The sequence below is a fragment of the Syngnathoides biaculeatus genome, chromosome 13 (genome assembly GCF_019802595.1).
Source record: "Syngnathoides biaculeatus isolate LvHL_M chromosome 13, ASM1980259v1, whole genome shotgun sequence".
In the NCBI taxonomy this organism is placed as follows: Eukaryota; Metazoa; Chordata; class Actinopteri; order Syngnathiformes; family Syngnathidae; genus Syngnathoides; species Syngnathoides biaculeatus.
In genome coordinates, this window is record NC_084652.1 from 62,522 (window position 1) to 79,189 (window position 16,668).

The 16,668-nt window shown below is 42.3% G+C and overlaps 2 protein-coding genes across 6 annotated transcripts in view; both read right to left on the minus strand.

Moving 5' to 3' along the window:
• Positions 1-9,452, minus strand: part of prkacbb (protein kinase, cAMP-dependent, catalytic, beta b) — a 53,297-nt gene extending 43,845 nt beyond the window's left edge. Inside the window, exons 1-3 of the mRNA XM_061839305.1 lie at positions 9,348-9,452; positions 7,374-7,408; positions 6,509-6,557 (exon numbers count right to left, since the gene is read on the minus strand). The gene's annotated coding sequence lies outside the window, so the exon portion shown is untranslated. The remainder of the gene's footprint in view (positions 1-6,508; positions 6,558-7,373; positions 7,409-9,347) is intronic.
• Positions 9,453-9,823: 371 nt separating this feature from the next.
• Positions 9,824-16,668, minus strand: part of LOC133511404 (adhesion G protein-coupled receptor L2-like) — a 153,265-nt gene continuing 146,420 nt past the window's right edge. For 2 of the 5 annotated variants that reach the window (XM_061840288.1, XM_061840287.1), the window contains one exon: positions 9,824-11,636. In XM_061840288.1, the coding sequence (XP_061696272.1) occupies positions 10,819-11,636 (818 nt within the window). In that variant the 3' untranslated portion in view covers positions 9,824-10,818. Of the gene's footprint in view, positions 11,637-13,729; positions 13,784-16,668 lie in introns of all 5 variants that reach the window. The other 3 variants (XM_061840291.1, XM_061840290.1, XM_061840289.1) reach the window with 3 other exon arrangements.

The following is a 16,668-nucleotide window of genomic DNA, read 5'->3' on the forward strand; positions in this document are numbered from 1 at the left end:
GATATTGCCTTTTCTTTCAATTCCTCTGCTGCGCGTTAAAAAAATTACAATCATTACATCTGCTCCCAAATGGCCACAAACTGTGGGAACAATTGCTTAAATATCGGAAAATTCCTCCTCCCCGGAGCTTTTGCGCTAATGGCAGTCATATGTTGTGTCACAGGGTGGAATGAGGGGGTGGCGGTGTTGCTATTATTTCAGGGGAGAGAACCCAACAAAAACACATCCAGTCTCTGTGTGTGTTTACTGTATAATGGCGGGACCAGATTAACCTCTGAATCGGACTCAAAGCTGAAATTTGCAGTTTTCCACAAGAAAACGCCAAACGCTTTATACACAATCAGTATACTCCATGGTGAAACTGTCACCACGACCTGGCAGTAGTTGAGAATACTATGAAATTATCTTTTAAAAAATTAGCATGTATCCCTCGTGGGCGGGGTGGAGTGGAGGGGGGGGGGGGGGCTTTAAACACAGCCTGGCGGAACAAGCGACTTTACAGCAGTTTCTGGGCCAAAACACCAAAATCTGGTTGAAAAACAGAAGCAATTGAATAGCTCTCTAGTTCAGGTCAAAGGTAAACATCTAGAACGGTTCTGTCCTGTGAGCAGACGATGACGGTGTCGTCAACATTCTCCCCAGGTCAACATTGTAAATTCCCTAAATTACGACATCAAACCGGCAGGGAACATGTGGCGTAGCATTAGCATAATCGGGCAGCTATGCATGTCCTATCCTGGTTCTTCCAGCATGTGTGATGATTTTCAAAACCCACTATGTCAAGTTTGAAGTAATCAATATTGGTGCTTAAAATCGTAAAGTGGAAAGAATATTAATCTTTTTAGGCTAAAAAAAAAATGGAGGCATAAAGTCAGAAGCCAAAGATGCCAAGCTAGTAAACGCTAACTGTGCTACAAGCTAGCAGAACCCATCTTATGTTTTGAAATAAATATTGCGTGGTTCTTTTATTGTACAGGAAAACTCGAGACCGCAGGCACTTTGGTTAACACAACCCGAGATGTGTACTGGCTGATCCGACAATGTTACAGACGAGTAGGGTTGCTATGATAGATAATTTCCTCATTTTAAAAAAAACAAGTGCATCATTATTTTTCAGGTGTTATTTCATCTTGAAATTATTGTGTATTTTAAATAACATCCTGACCAGGACTCAACGGTGCCTTTGCTGCTCCACCAACGTTAATACAGTACTAAAATTGGTGGTCCGTTATTGCCATGGCAACAGCAGGGCTACTGCCCGCATTACAAACCACCGCACCATCGACTTGATGAATTAATCTGTTGTTTTGAGGTACCATTATTATATTAGTGGATTTAATAGGAGCCAGTGTAACTCAATTCGAGCGAAAGAGACGGAAGCAAAAAGTCAGCTCAATAAGTCAATAATATTAATACGTCTCGCCGGAAGTGCGACAAGCGCCCATTTAATAAAACCACGGCCCGAAAGCAACATTCATCATTTTACTTCCAAAGTACTGGCAACAACTCCGCGTAGTACTTGGCAGCGACGCTAGCTCTTGCTAACACGAGATGAGAGGTGTTCTGGCTGCTCCGCTAACACCAGAAATTGGTGAGCAGAAAGATTATTCTCATTTTCATAAGGCAGAGGAGTAACATAAAAAGACTCGATGCTACTTTTAAGGCTAACGCATACTATAGAGCTCGTGGACCTACGTCATAAAATCACGTGATCTTTGTTTACCTCGCCACGTTGCCGGTCAAGCTAAGCATCGCTCAATGCTAAGTCGGTTGGAGACAACACGAAAATATGTCTTATAGCACGACGCCCAGAGTCTTGTCTGATACATTTAAACATTTAAAAGGGTGATAACAAACGAAGGTATGTCAAAAAATTAGATAAACTCGGCATAGAGGACCCGTATTTAATGCTGAAGTCGATGTTTTCGACGATAAGAAACTGGACTGTTCATTTGCTTCCGGTTGTCTTGTACAACTGGATCTGGTGAGTAAGTCGTCGAGATGTACACGGAAAAGTTTGAAAGCGTATAAGAGTCTGGACGCAAACAAATACTTTGGCGCTGGATATGTTCTCAATCAGGAATAAATCCCAGATAGTGACGGGTTGACAGCTCGTGAACACGGAAGCGTGTTCGGCCACACGTTAACCTTTGCCGGAATCCGTCGATCTTTTTGGCAAGTATTCAATACAAATACCAATATTGAAATAAATGACCCCGGGTTTTACACAAAGTCGCATTCTTAACTATGATTGGAAAAAAAACAAGAGGACGGAGTCGTCTCCACAGAACGTACACGGAAGCGATTGCGGACACACTTAATTTTTTTTTTTTTTCAACACGCATTGTTCTCAAATGAGCCGATTTGCCATTATTAATACTTCTTGGTAATTTGTGATTGAGAAGAAAAATTCCTACCTGAAATGAAGCGATCGGTACACAGTCGTGTGTATTTTGGTTGGGCACCATCCATCATATTTAATTGCCGAAATCCATCATCGATATTTTCTGGTCTTTTTCAGCTGGTATTCCATAGAATGACCTCTTTGAACATCTGTCTCGTCTGTCGTGACAACCAACAGGACAACGGGTCTCGGGTATTGTAAGTATTCTCCTCCGGTTCGATGTCACCCACAATGTCGAGAAGCTCTGTTTGACCGGCAATATGGCGGCGTGAAAATGACGACGTCACGTGCGCGAGCTCAATTAATTTAGATAGCAAATGCAAAATGCGTACACAAATTAAACTTCCTTAAATATAACCTTTGTGGGTGTTTAATGCCAATCTTCACCACACTTGCTGATGTACATTTACTGCACGTGCATAGTACATAGGCCGTAACTCCGATCCCGACTGATTGGCCCCAGGTATGCAAGATTAGCTCTCGCGGAGGCTCTTTTGACTCTTAGCTCAGGCCGCAAATTCCAACCAGAGCAGCCAACCGGGCCGTCGACTTCGGTGCGGCGAGCGAGCGTCGGAGAGTCTTTATCTTGTTTGTGCAGAGCGAAACGTGGAGGAATGTAAGCTGTACATTTACACAAGCCCCGAGGAAATAGAATAGCCCTTCTGCATTGTGCTCGTCCTAATGCAATTATGCAGAGTTCCTGCTCGGGCCAAAGGAAAGATTCCTATCCGGGAATGTGATGTCGGCGAGAATGCCGCGTTGTTACTTGAAGAATACCGTTCGTGTTATTTTTCCCAGCAAGACCTTGGTGGAAGAGGTCAAAAAGTAAACATTAAAAAAAAAAAAAAAGAAAAGAACTGTTTGTGATACTGCGGAATCTCTCAATGGTGAACACGGCCCATTCTGAGGAAGCTACGCCTCCATTTTTCCCAGAGGAAATAATGCCAAAAGAATTTTTTCACCCCACATTCTTTACTATCATACATGTGCAAAATGAATTTGACCATATACGCTCTCATTAAATTTAATATTATAGTGTTACTTGTCTTCACTTGATCAGCTGGGAAAGCTGAAATAGCGCACCGAAAACTCTCGACAAAATATTGGGAGTAACATACTGTAGTTCCCGGCCTACAGAGCGCACCTGGTTATAAGCCTCATCCCGTTCATTTGTAAAGGAAATACCATTTGGTACATACATACACCAAAACCCACATTCAAACACGAGATATTTAAGAAAGACGGTACACAGAGTTTAACGCTAGCGCCGCTGCGCTAACGAAACCCGCCTTTATTTATATATTTACATCAAAAGACGGTACACAGAGAGTCTAACGCTAATGCTAGCACCGCGCTAACAGGACCAGGTAAAAAAAAAAAAAACATAGCAGTAAAAACCACTCAGACACGGCAGTAACACACTAGCGGAGTGCTAACAGGCCGGTAAAAGTCACTTTCTCGGCACATGTATTCCACCGGTCTCACTCTTACCTTTTCCGCTTGAGTGCCCCCGTTAGAAAAAAATGCACAAATTAGCCGCATCGTCGCATAAACCGCAGAGTTGAAAGCGTGTGAAAGAAGTCGCGGCTTATAGGCCGGAAATTGTTGCGCAAAATTTTGTTGCAAATTCTTTTGACCAAAACATTGTCCCCAATTATTATGGCGGGGGGGGGGAAAAAAAATCACTACAAATTGTTCCAAGACTGTGACAAGACAGTAGAAATTATGCACCGTGCCAAAAAATAAAAATAAAAAAAAAATCCAAACACTAGTTACAACAAATTTTGTCAGTGAAAACGTTCACAAAAACATGAAAAGAAAGGTCAAATTCTGATCATCAGTTGATCAGGACACAATAATTGTGTCCAAAATATTGTCACCAATAATTATGAACCAAAAGGTCACACAAAAAAATAATAATCATAAATGATCACCAAAAGCCACCTTAGGTGAATGCAAATGATGGTGACAAAAAATGAAAGGAAATATCTTTATGAGAAAGGTTTTGAATACAAATGATGTGACTTAAGTCAACAACAAAAAAATTGCAAAAATATGACAAAAAAGAGAGCAAGAAAATGCCACATGACAATAATTGTGACCCAAAATGCTCGTTCTGATTGGTCACTCGTGACTTTTCTGTCAAGTGATTGACGACGACTTCAGGGTGGAATAGGGACAGGCCCCAGCACTCTCGCGACCCTCGTGAGGATAAGCGGTTCAGAAAATGGACGAACAGGTGTACAAATGAGTGGTAGTTAGCGTCAGCGTGAATAAGTTGGAAGTCCGGAGGGCTCAAATGCAAGCAGACGTCGGCAGCTCATCAGTCAGCTGTTTTCGGAACTGATGAGATTTTGGATGCGGCGTCTTCTTTGATGCGGGCGATCAATTGATCTATTTGTTTATCTGACCGGACAGCGCCGACGAGAAATCGCGTACCAAACTCACCGGCGGCTGGAACATCAAAAGGTGTCCAGATGATAAAGCCGCTAATGTCCGTCGGCTTTTTAATTCGCCGCCGAGCAGGGGAGAAGACGGCCTTTCATCTCTTCCAAAACGGACTTCTTTTTTTTTTTTTTTTTTTTTTTAAATGCAATTATCGCACTGTGTAATGAAACCATGTGGATAAGGACACAAAAATTGGACAAATCCAGGAAAAAAAAAAAAAAATCATGACATGTTGGGAAATCTCGTGAGACTTCAGTTCAGTGAGCATGGATATGGATTGATTCGAATTCATTCATAAAATCCTATTCAAGGTCAGATGTCAGCAAATTTTTTTGGGTGAGAATTTGGGGGGAAACAATTATCATATTTTTTAATTACTATTATTATTATATACAGTATTTTAGTGTCTTGTGGCTACAATTTTTGAACACATTGCTTTAGGAAACTTTTATTTAAGATCAGAGTTTCTGTTTACATTTTATCGAAATGTCTTGTGATTTTTTTGGGTGACTCTTTAGTTTGAAATTTTACTCAAAAAATTTTGGAATTTTTTTTGGTGACACTTTTTGTGTAACTTTTGGTGATTATTTAATTGATTTTTTTTCAAGTAATTCATTGGACGAAATTTATGTTGCCATTTTTTGTGACAATTTTTGGTGATATTTTTAGTGACCATTTGTTTGTGTTTACTTTTGGGGGTCATAATTTTGTTCATTTTTTAATTTTAATGGGTGAAAATGTTTTGAGGGACATTTTTTTGATGAGTCGTTTTGGCCAGAGTATTTTTGGTGGTTTTTTTTTTTTTTTTTTTGCGATTACCCCCAAAAATTCACCAAAAATCCCCCAGTGACGACTTCGGTTGACTTTTAATGCGACAATTATATAATATGAGTGAAGATAGTCGACATGAGTTGCGTATCAATTATTGCATCTACATTGATATTGTATCACTTGTTGTTGTTGGATTGTGCATTGAATGGGAAGCGCTTTTATGAACAAAATGTATGATTTGTATTCTTTTGTGAAAAGATTGCCTGAACAGTAATGTAATGCCATTACGGCGCGCGTTTTGACTTTACATTACATTTCCCCCGTGCGCATAATTTGAGATTAGAACAACTTGCAAGCCAACAAGTCTTTCATCTCATGGAGAAAAGGACGTGTGATGATTTTTCCATGTATATTATATTGTTCCATAACACAATTCAATTTGCTTTGGGAGATAATACAGAGTACAGGTGACTGGGTGATAATGAACCAATATATATGCATCACGCAAACGCTGTCCTCAGCCTTTATGAAAATGACATCACACGTTTATTTTATTTTCTATTCTTTCAAGCAAGTTTTTTTTTTTTTTTTTTTTATTTTGGCGACATATGAAAAGCTCCCGCGTGCATTCGGAGAGCCACGGACGAGTCGCTCGTCTGCATTTTTGGCCTCTCGACGTCCCGACTCCTAAAATGCCCCACTCGCAACACGTGCACATAGGAAAAAAAAAAAAGGTTCCCGCCGAGCTCGTGCGTTCCATTTTTGACGTGCCGCTATGTGAAAAGCGAGGCAAACTATTTTTTAATCAACAAGAAAACTGATCAATGAACAAGATACATACATTATTAGTTCATGTGCAAAGAAAACACAAGGAAATACACTCACCACTTCAGATGTTGGCCAAAAATAAGGAGGCGGCTTGATTTCTGTGACACTAGGAAAAAAAAATGAAATAAAACGCGTTAATTAAGTTTCATTTTTAGCATGTGAGTTTCCCTTCTTTGGAATCACTTGGCTTTATTGTTAATTTTTATACAAGAGCGGTGTTGTTACAGAGCAAGTAACATTTATTTGATTCATCCAGCCATCCATTTTCTTTGCCGCTTATCCTCACGAGGGTCGCGGGGGAATGCTGGAGCCTATTCCAGGTGTCAACGGGCAGGAGGCGGGGTACACCCTGAACCGGTTGCCGGCCAATCGCACGGCACATGGAGACAGGCAACCAATTGCACTCACAATCACACCTACGGGCAATTTAGAGCGTCCAATTAATGTCGCATGTTTTTGGGATGTGGGAGGAAACCAGAGTGCCCGGAGAAAAGCCACGCAGGCACTCGGAGAACATGCAAACTCCACACAGGCAGGGGTGGGATTGAATCCGGGTCCTCAGAACTGTGAGGCCAACGCTTTACAGAAACGCAAAAATAAAACACATACTTTTCTCGCCAGTCGACTGAACCCGACGTAGCGGCTTTTCTTTTGTTTTTTCCTCCCAGCATGCAGAAGTTAAATTTATCACGTTGAAACACGATAAATGATCACGTCAAAATGTGAATTGTACACCATTAAATCGTGAACTGTATGACATTTTATCGTGAAAATATGTTCAAGTTCACATCAATCTATGGCAGCTACACATAATGACGAGTAGAACAATGAAATGCTCTTCTGACAGATGACAAAAGGTGCAGATGTTTGGGAACCACTGCAGTATTTGTATCCGTAAAGCAAAACTCGACAAAACGCTTACCGTCTATGCGTTAACCTCGAAAGATACTTTAATGCCTGTAAAAGAGAGAGAAAAAAACCACAATTACACACTAAATTATATGACTGTAGTTACCATCATTAACTTGAAAAACCTATGCGATAACTAGCCCGTAAGATTATCTACAATCTAGATAATAGGTCTAGCTAGATTCTAGATAGCTCCGCATGGGTCATTTTAGTCCACATCAATACATTTCCTTAATTAAGATATTAAATGTATTACAAAAAAGAACATTATATTTGACTTTAAAAATATTAGTTAACAAGCTGAAATAGTGACTTCATAGTCGTCAAAGCTCGTTCATTCAAGCTCTAAGCTAGCTCGCTAGCTAGCTATCACTTGAAAGAAATACAAGAATGTTATTGTTCTTCATTTACCTTAAATGCCCGTTCAGTGCATCTGTGGGTCGATGAATTATTCCCGTCTGAGTAAATAAATATTGCTGGGTAATTGAGAAAAATTCCAAATGAATTTGGGGTCATTTTGATCCATGTTCTTGCCAGCACTCCACCGCCTTTTCGCAATTTTCTTGGCCTCTAATCAGGCGGCTGCTACATAAGCCCCCCGCCCGGCCCCGTTCATCCTGTGGGAAATTACTTCCAAATTTTAGTTCATTGTTTAGGGCTCCCACAGTATCATTACTGCGAGTATTTCGGACCGCTCTTGGCGGCTCTCTTTTGTTGTCCCAAGAAAAAAAATTGCGGACAATCTTCCATCTAACTCGCTGTAAAAAGTCGAATAAAGAGACCTAGTTAGCCAACGCCAATGAACACGGCTGAGCTCTTAGCGCATAAAGAGACACTTATTTCCCGCCGGGGTTTGATGAGTGAAACAAATGACTGGACAGAAACAAATAAATGATACCGCAGCTCTGTGTCTGCCGGAAGCTTCATTAATCAAACACCGCTACGAGACGCCTTTGGGAGGGGGGGGTCACAAATTGGCTCCGTTACGCGCATCTGGTCACAAAAGATACGCTACTAGAAATACAAATTCCGGTCAGGTCACTTGGTTGTGTCAATCATGCGTCCAAATGCCAGGGAATCTCCCCGGAGGCCACCGCGCAGTCCGGCCGGACGGTATCCGTCGATCTCATTTAGTTTGGAGCGATTCATAATTATTGTATCGGCTAGCCGGCCGTAAAGCAGAAACAAGTTCAGGATTCACGTACGGACGACTACGTATTTGGCTGACAGCGGGCCGGCTTGTCGGTGGCGTGATGTAGAATTTCAGGAGTGTTCTGACAGGCAGGCGAGGCTGCGTGAAGGTGAGGGGGGTGGGGGGGGGGCACCTGAACAATCTGGGTCATAAATGTCTCAAAATGGTCCTGATCACTTTGTCTATTGATAGGTTTGAACGTCGGATCGGATGGTGCCGTCTATCTACTCAATGAACGGGTGCCCGACGAAAGATAAAAAAGGTCACGATCAACAGGATGTATTGCCGAGTCAAAAACCTACCGTATTTCCCGGCCTACGGAGCGCACCTGGTTAAAAGCCTCACCGAGTACAGTTTGTAAAGGAAATACATTTGGTACATACATAGGCTGCAACTGTGTAAAAGCCGCAGGCGCCCACATTGAAACACGAGATAGTTACCAAGAAAGACAGTCCACAGAAGAAGAGTTTAACGGTAGCACGGTGCTAACGCTAGGGCTAACATTAGCACCGGGCTAACGCTAGCTGTATCTAGTTTAATGGTAGCACGGCGCTAATGCTAGTGCAAGCGTTAAACTAGATACGGCTAGCGTTAGCACGGCGCTAACACTAGGGCTAACACTAGCACCGGGCTAACGCTAGCTGTATCTAGATTAATGCTAGCACAGCGCTAACACCAGTGCTAGCATTAAACTAGATACAGCTTGTGTTAGCATGGCGCTAACACTAAAGCTAGCGCTAACACTAGCATTAATGCCACGCTAATGCTAACAGGGCCGGTTAAAATAAAACTTACCGGTAAATATCACTGCGACACGGCAGTAACACAGCAGCTACACGCTAGCACAGCGCTAACGCCAGCGCAGCGTTAACAGGGCCAGTAAAAATCACTTCCTCGGCACAGATATTCTACCGGTCTCATTCTTACCTTTTCCGTTCGAGTGCCCCCTTGCGGCCGTTAGAAAAAAATGCACAAACATAATGCATAAACTGCACGGTTGAAAAAGTGTGTGAAAAAAGTCGCGGCTTGTAGGCCGGAAATTAGGGTCATAAAATGGCCACATTTTTTTTGACACATTGTGAAAAAAAAGAGACCATTTGATGATTCCCACAAATATCACAACATAACCGGCAAGATCAAGGTCTGCAAATGTCACAAAAATTCAAAATTGAAATCCAAATATCTTTTCCTTTGCCACTTTCTAGACCAACAAGCGAGGGGACATTTGTGAACAAGAAAAAGAATTCACATTTATTTGATATCAAACAGGAGTTGAATTAAATACCAGCTGACGATGGGCTCTTACAAAAGAAATGACATGAACCTAAACAGTGCCGCAACAACCTCTGCACATTTTTTTTTTAAAATTTTTTCATCATTTTAAAAACCGAATAGTCCCGTTAATAAATTAACAATGCGGAAAAAGGAAGAAAAGTGTCTGCGAAGAAAATGTCTTGTCTTGGCGGCACGTTTCCTTCAGAGTTTGTCCGAGAAAGCAAAAGCACTTCACAAGCCGGGGGACGTGAGCAATATGGAACCATATCTTTCTCCAAATACATTTTTTTTTTTGTCTTTTAAAACATATTTGAACATATCACAAGTGTGAGAGGGAACAAAAACACATTTCCTCCTTTATTTTCTTTTTTTTTTTTATTAATTATCCTTACATGAGGAGTCCTATTAACATGATGAGCTACTTAATGGTTGCCTTTTCTTTCTTTATTTTTTTTTAATATTTTTAAACTTTTTACCCCCGCCTACCTTTTACACTAGTGGTACAGCAAAATATAAATTCTTTAGCTGTTACTTTTGACAAGTTAATTGTGCAATAGAGAAAATATAAGGCCTGAGTCTGAATCGGTGGTTGAATTACAATCGCAACTGTTTTCGAGAGAGAGAGAAAGAGAGAGAGAGAACCTTGTTTTGAAGGTTCTCTCGCCCGCCGGGCGTGTGTCAGGACTTCTTTACAGGGAATATTTCAAATGTTTCCATCCTGTACACGGCAGGGTGCTCGCGGTCCACATTCAGGCCTCAGAAGAATCATGTTTTTGAGTGACGAGTTCCATGTGCAAAAAAAAAAAAAAAAAACCCCGTCCCCCACCCAAAAAAAAAAAAGTCACCGATTCGTTCCTTTACCCACCCCAACAACGCCCCAATTTCCCGGAGGCGGGGGGGGGGGGGGTTCCGTGGAGTGCGGAGCCGCCCTCAGCGGCTCTTTTGACATCAACCGGAAAAAAAAAAAGCTCCCGCCTCTTCGGGTCTGGACTCAGAGGCTGGTGATGATCTGCATCTGTCCGTCGTCGGGGGCGCCCCCCTCCGGGGGGACGCAGCCGTCGCCGGGCGCTCGGTTTATGTGGTAGTAGGACAGCGGGGGGGCGTCCCCGAGCTCGGGCATGCTTTTGCGGTACGCCTCCTCGCCGTCGCTCCGGGCGGAGGGGGAGAGCTCGTCCTCGTCCTCCTCCCCCGGGGGGTACGGCGAGGCGGAGGGCGAGTCCCTCAGGTTGGGCATGCTGGTGTAGAGCGAGTCTCTGTTGTTGTCGCCGGCGTCCTCCCCCGCCGTCACGGTCTCCACCTGGCCCTCCGGCTTGCCGGGAGCCTTTTGGGCGCTGTAGAGCAGGGAGTGAGTCCTCTGGGGCAGGAGGGGGGCCTCGAGGGCCTCCTTGTGGTGGGGGTGCAGGAGCAGCTCCAGGGGCGCGTGGCCCTCTCGCGCGCTTCCTCTCCGCGGGGACGACGCCTCGACGTGATCCGCCTCGATGGCGTCGTCCTCGCTGCCGCTCCCGCCCCCGCGGCGGTCCGGGACCGCCCTGGTCTGCAGGGCCAGCGCCGAGTCCCTGTCCCGCTGGGCGTCGCCGCGGCCTCTGGGGCCGGCGCGAGGTCTCAGGTTGTTGTGCACGATCTCCGATATGATCATTTTCTCGAAGGCGGCGTCGTCCAGGTTGAGGCCCCCCAGGTCGGGCGGGGGGGCGCGCACGCCCACGGCTTCATAGTCGTCGTCTCGCAGGGAGTAGCTGTTGTTGAAGTTGCCATTGAGGGGCAGGGTGTCCATGGCGCTGATGTCCCTGCTGTTGCTCAGCGACTGCTGTCCTGCAACAAACGGCGCAGACGGGACGTGTGAGATGCCGTTTTCGGCCCGACCCGGTTCACAAACGCATCGTCCACGTGGACCTGATACTGCTCAGGACCCTTTCTGTTCTCTTCGCGTCAAGACCAGTGGACTGGCTCCGAAGCAGTTGTCCGCTGTCTAAGGCTACAGCCGATATTATGCTAGGTCCGCAAAAATAAACGCGATTGTGAAAACCGCTCATCAGCAAAGAATATATCTACCGTAATTTCCGGCCTATAAGCCGTGACCTTTTTCACAACTTTTTTCAACTCTGCGGCTTATGCGGTGATGCGGCTAATTTGTGCATTTTTTTCTAACGGCCGCAAGGGGGCACTCGAACGGAAAAGGTAAGAGTGAGGCCGGTGGAATATCTGTGCCGAGGAACTGACTTTTACCGGCCCTGTTAGCGCTACGCTAGCGCTGTTCTAGCATGTTGCTGCTGTGTTACTGGCGTGTCTCAGTGATATTTACCAGTAAGTTTTATTTTAATACTGTATATGTATTGCGGAAGTGACTTTTACTGGTCCGGCCCTGTTAGCGCTTTGCTAGCGGGTTACTGGCGTTTCTCAGTGTTATTTACCCGTTTTAGTTTTAGTTTAATATATGTATCGAGGAAGTGACTTTTAATGGTCCGGCCCTGTTAGCGCTTTGCTAGCGGGTTACTGGCGTTTCTCAGTGTTATTTACCCGTTTTAGTTTTAGTTTAATATATGTATCGAGGAAGTGACTTTTAATGGTCCGGCCCTGTTAGCGTGTCTCAGTGATTTTTAACCGGTATGTTTGTTTTTAACTGACCCTGTTAGCGCGGCACAAGCGCTAGCACGGTGGCGCTAGCATTAGCGTTAGCCTGAAGTTGAGCTCCACTGTGTTTGTATACTGACGGGAGGGGGGGGGGTGAATACCGTATTTTCTGGCCTATAAACTGCGACTTTTTTCACACGTTTTCAACCCTGTGGTTCATGCGGCTAATATGTGAATTTTTTTTAACGACCACAATGGGGCACTCGAGCGGAAAAGGGAAGAGTGAGACCTGTGGAATATATGTGCCGAGGAAGTGATTTTTACCGGTCCAGTCCTGTTAGCGCTGCACTAGCGTGTTACTACTGTGTCGCCGTGATTTTTACTGCTGTTTTTTTTTTTTAACCAGGGCACTTGCGACTTTTACACAGGTGTGGCTTATGTATGTACCAAATGGTATTTCCTTTACAAATGTACTGGGTGAGGGTTATAACCAGGTGCGCTCTGTAGGCCGGGAATTACGGTATATATGAATAAATAAATAATATGAATAAAAAAAAACGAAAGTCGTTGGCCGGAATAGGAAGAAAAACTTTTTCTTGACAGATAGTGATACGGTACACAAGATCTTTGTTGGTCAAAGGATTTTCCATTTTACTGTACAGTAATTTTTTTTATATGCAAAACATATGTAGAAAAAATATAACATTTTAGAATAAATAAATTGTACTATATGACGGAAAAAATAATGGAAAAATATAAGAATAAAAAAAAGGACAGAATAACCATAAAAAAATTACACTATTGTTTGCTATATTGTGTATATAAATATTTTCAATTGAGTAGAAAATCTAAAAAAAATATCATATACATATTTATAAAAACAAATTATGGTAAGTGAAAGTAAAGTAATAAAAATATATATTCAGAATGATAATAATATAAATGTATATATTTTTTAAATCATTCGAAAATAATAGCACGCATTTGTGGACGGGATTTGATCCTGAACAACATCGGCGCCACGAGGAGAGACGGCGGGAAGCGGACGAACCCAAAAAAAGGGGTGACACGTTTGCGACGGGAGCGGCGGCACGAAAAGCGGCCACAGACAAACCGGAGAACGGGAAAAAAAAAGAGGAGTGCAAGCGACAACAATGAATAAAACATCCCAAGCGTTGAAAGGAGAGCGAGCGGTGCGGGAACGCAGATGGGCCGCCACCCCTGCGCACCGCGTCCACAATCGACGCGCACACACAAAAATGGTACGACAGACAAACGGCACGACACACACACACACACACACACACACACACGGGCACGGTGCGACGACTCACTTTGCCAACACTCACATCAAGTGTGTCTGCTCAGGCTATCTGGCCTAAGCAAAGCTGATGTGCAAAAACAACAAAAACAAAAACAAAAACAAAAAAAAAAAAGTGGGAGGGGGGGGGGGGACAAAGACGACAGTTTTCAAAACTGCAGCAGAAACAACAAAATCAGACACACACACAAAAAAAAAAAAAAGAAAAAAGCGAGTAAAAGCGGAACGGCGAGCCGGTTTCAGTCGGCTTGCGTCCTTCGGATAAACGCTGATATAATGCTTTGTTCGGACTTTTTTTTTTTCTCTGTGCGTGTTGGACACTTTTTGGAGGAGGACAAAAGCAAGGACGACTGAATCCGGAACTCAGCAGGTGAAGGAAAAGCCTCAGCGGCGAGCGCACGTCGCCGATCCTCAATTATTCCGACCTCTCGACCCGTCACGTCCGACTTTTTTTTTTTTTTTTTGCCTTTCTTCGTTTTGCCTTTTCCAATGTCAAAGTTAAGCGCTTTCAAGAACCGTTTCGAAAGCTTTTCCGACTACATATTTATCGTAACGTACTGGGCCGCTCATTTTTGACATTGGAAAAATAGATGCGAGAGTAGCCGTGCCAAACGATAAATAATATTACGGGATCGTCATACCAAATACTTGTCACCTATTTTGATTTTGATATTGTGTACGTTTTTATATCTGGCTAGAATAACGTCGTCAAGATTTCAGATCTACCCAAGATGTCATAATCTTCTCCAATATATATATTAATATGTATATATTATTTATTTATTCATCTGTTTGCCTATTTATTTATCTATCTATATATCTGTTTACTTATCTATTTATTTAATTAATTTAAAATATATAGACTATATAAATTATTATTTTGTTTTAAAATTGCCACATTCGGAGGGAGAATAACATTGAGGCGATTATTATTATGATCAGTCTTATTGTAAATATCGCTTTAAAACCGCTTTTTGACATTAGCATTTCTCAATTCAAGAATAATTCCAATCATTTACTTTTTTATTATTGCGCCAACAATCACTTCAAAATGATAATAAAAGCCATATAACATTTAATTAATATTTACAATAAAAAAGACAAAAGAGAAGAAACAATAAGAACACATAATAATTGAACAAACTGAGATAAATGTATTGAAAGAATAATAAATAAATGTCTATTTTAACATCTGTGATAATATTATATTTTTTTTTTTCCTTCATTACGGTTACAGATGTGCAACGCAATATTCCGGAATTGTAATTTTCGCAATGGTCCAATTTTGTCATCAGGGAAATCATTTTGATTTCATTGGCAAAAGTCTCAACTAATCAAATTACTTCCTGTTATTTATTTAATATTCATTGTGGTCCCAAGAGCCAAATGGAAAAATAATTCCAATAAATACACTCAACTTATCATCTGCTTCATTGCCTTGATAATAAGAAATATATGCAGTAACAGATATCTGACCTATTTTATAATAATAATAATAATTATAATAACATATAAAAGAGATAGTTTCAGTTCCTTGACTTAAATCATTTTGATATTGTATATAGTAAAATACAAGGATACAAAATAATAAAATATATTTGAAAAAGAGGCGGTACGGTGGGTCAGCTGGTAAAGCGTTGGCCTCACAGTTCTGAGGTCCCGGGTTCGATCCCGGCCCCGCCTGTGTGGAATTTGCATGTTCTCCACGTGCCTGCGTGGGTTTCCTCCCACCCCCCCCCCAAAAAAAAAACAATGCAACATTAATTGGACACTCTAAATTGCCCCTAGGTGTGATTGTGAGTGCGATTGGTTGGTTGTCTCTATGTGCCATGCGATTGGCTGGCAAGCAGTTCAGGGTGTACCCCGCCTCCTGCCCGTTGACAGCTGGGATTGGCTGCAGCGTGCCCCGGGACCCTCGTGAGGATAAGTGGCAAAGAATATGGATGGATGGATTTATTGTTGTATTTTTTTTTTTAATTACGAACGTTCACTACCCAACTGAAAAACCGACTGCACAACAGTGTGACACTGCACTGGATTATTATTGATAAAAACTTAATAATAACACTGTAATAACAATGCATTTTGCCCTGCGATTGGCTGATCAGGGTGTACGCCGCCTCCTGCCCGTTGACAGATAGGATAGGCTCCGGCACTCCGCGCGACCCTCCTGAGGATAAGCGGCAAAGAAAATGAATGGATGGAAATCCACAATGTATTATAATAATAATGAAATAAATACAATTTTTTTTTCTGGGATTCATTTGTTATAATTATTTTTTAAAAGTCATTCATTGTATTTTTTTTTCATTATTATGTGCGTTCACTATCCAACTGAAAAACCAACTGCACAACAGTGTGATGCAGCACTGGATTATTATTGATAATAACTTCATAATAACACTGTAATAATAATGCCAATGAAAAATATTTTCCCCTGCGATTGGCTGGCAACCAGTTCAGGGTGTAACCCCGCCTCCTGCCCGTTGACAGCTGGGATAGGCTCCGGCACTCCGCGCGACCCTCGTGAGGATAAGCGGTTATGAAAATGGATGGATGGATTTGAAAATTGAATAAATGTAACAATTCACTTCAATCCAAATAAAGTTTTTCTTTGTTCCAAGTGTTGAAGTTAGATCTTAGGTATGTGTTGGCAACTCTATGATTGACATGCAAACCGCTTCCAATACTTTTTCCGACCTTGAGAAGAACGCTTGAGTGTTTTTTTTTTTTGTTTTTTTTTTTTGCCGCTGTTGTTTTCCCGAGCACTCGCGCGAACCTTGATACGCTCGCTCTCGTTTGATGCACTTTGATTTCACGAGAGGATTTTTTTTTTTTTTTTTTATGAGGCGGCGGCGGGCTGACATTTCAGTGGCGGCGAGCTCGGCGCTCAAATCAAGCAATCAAATAAACAAAATAATAATAATAATAATCATAAAAAAAAATGAAAAT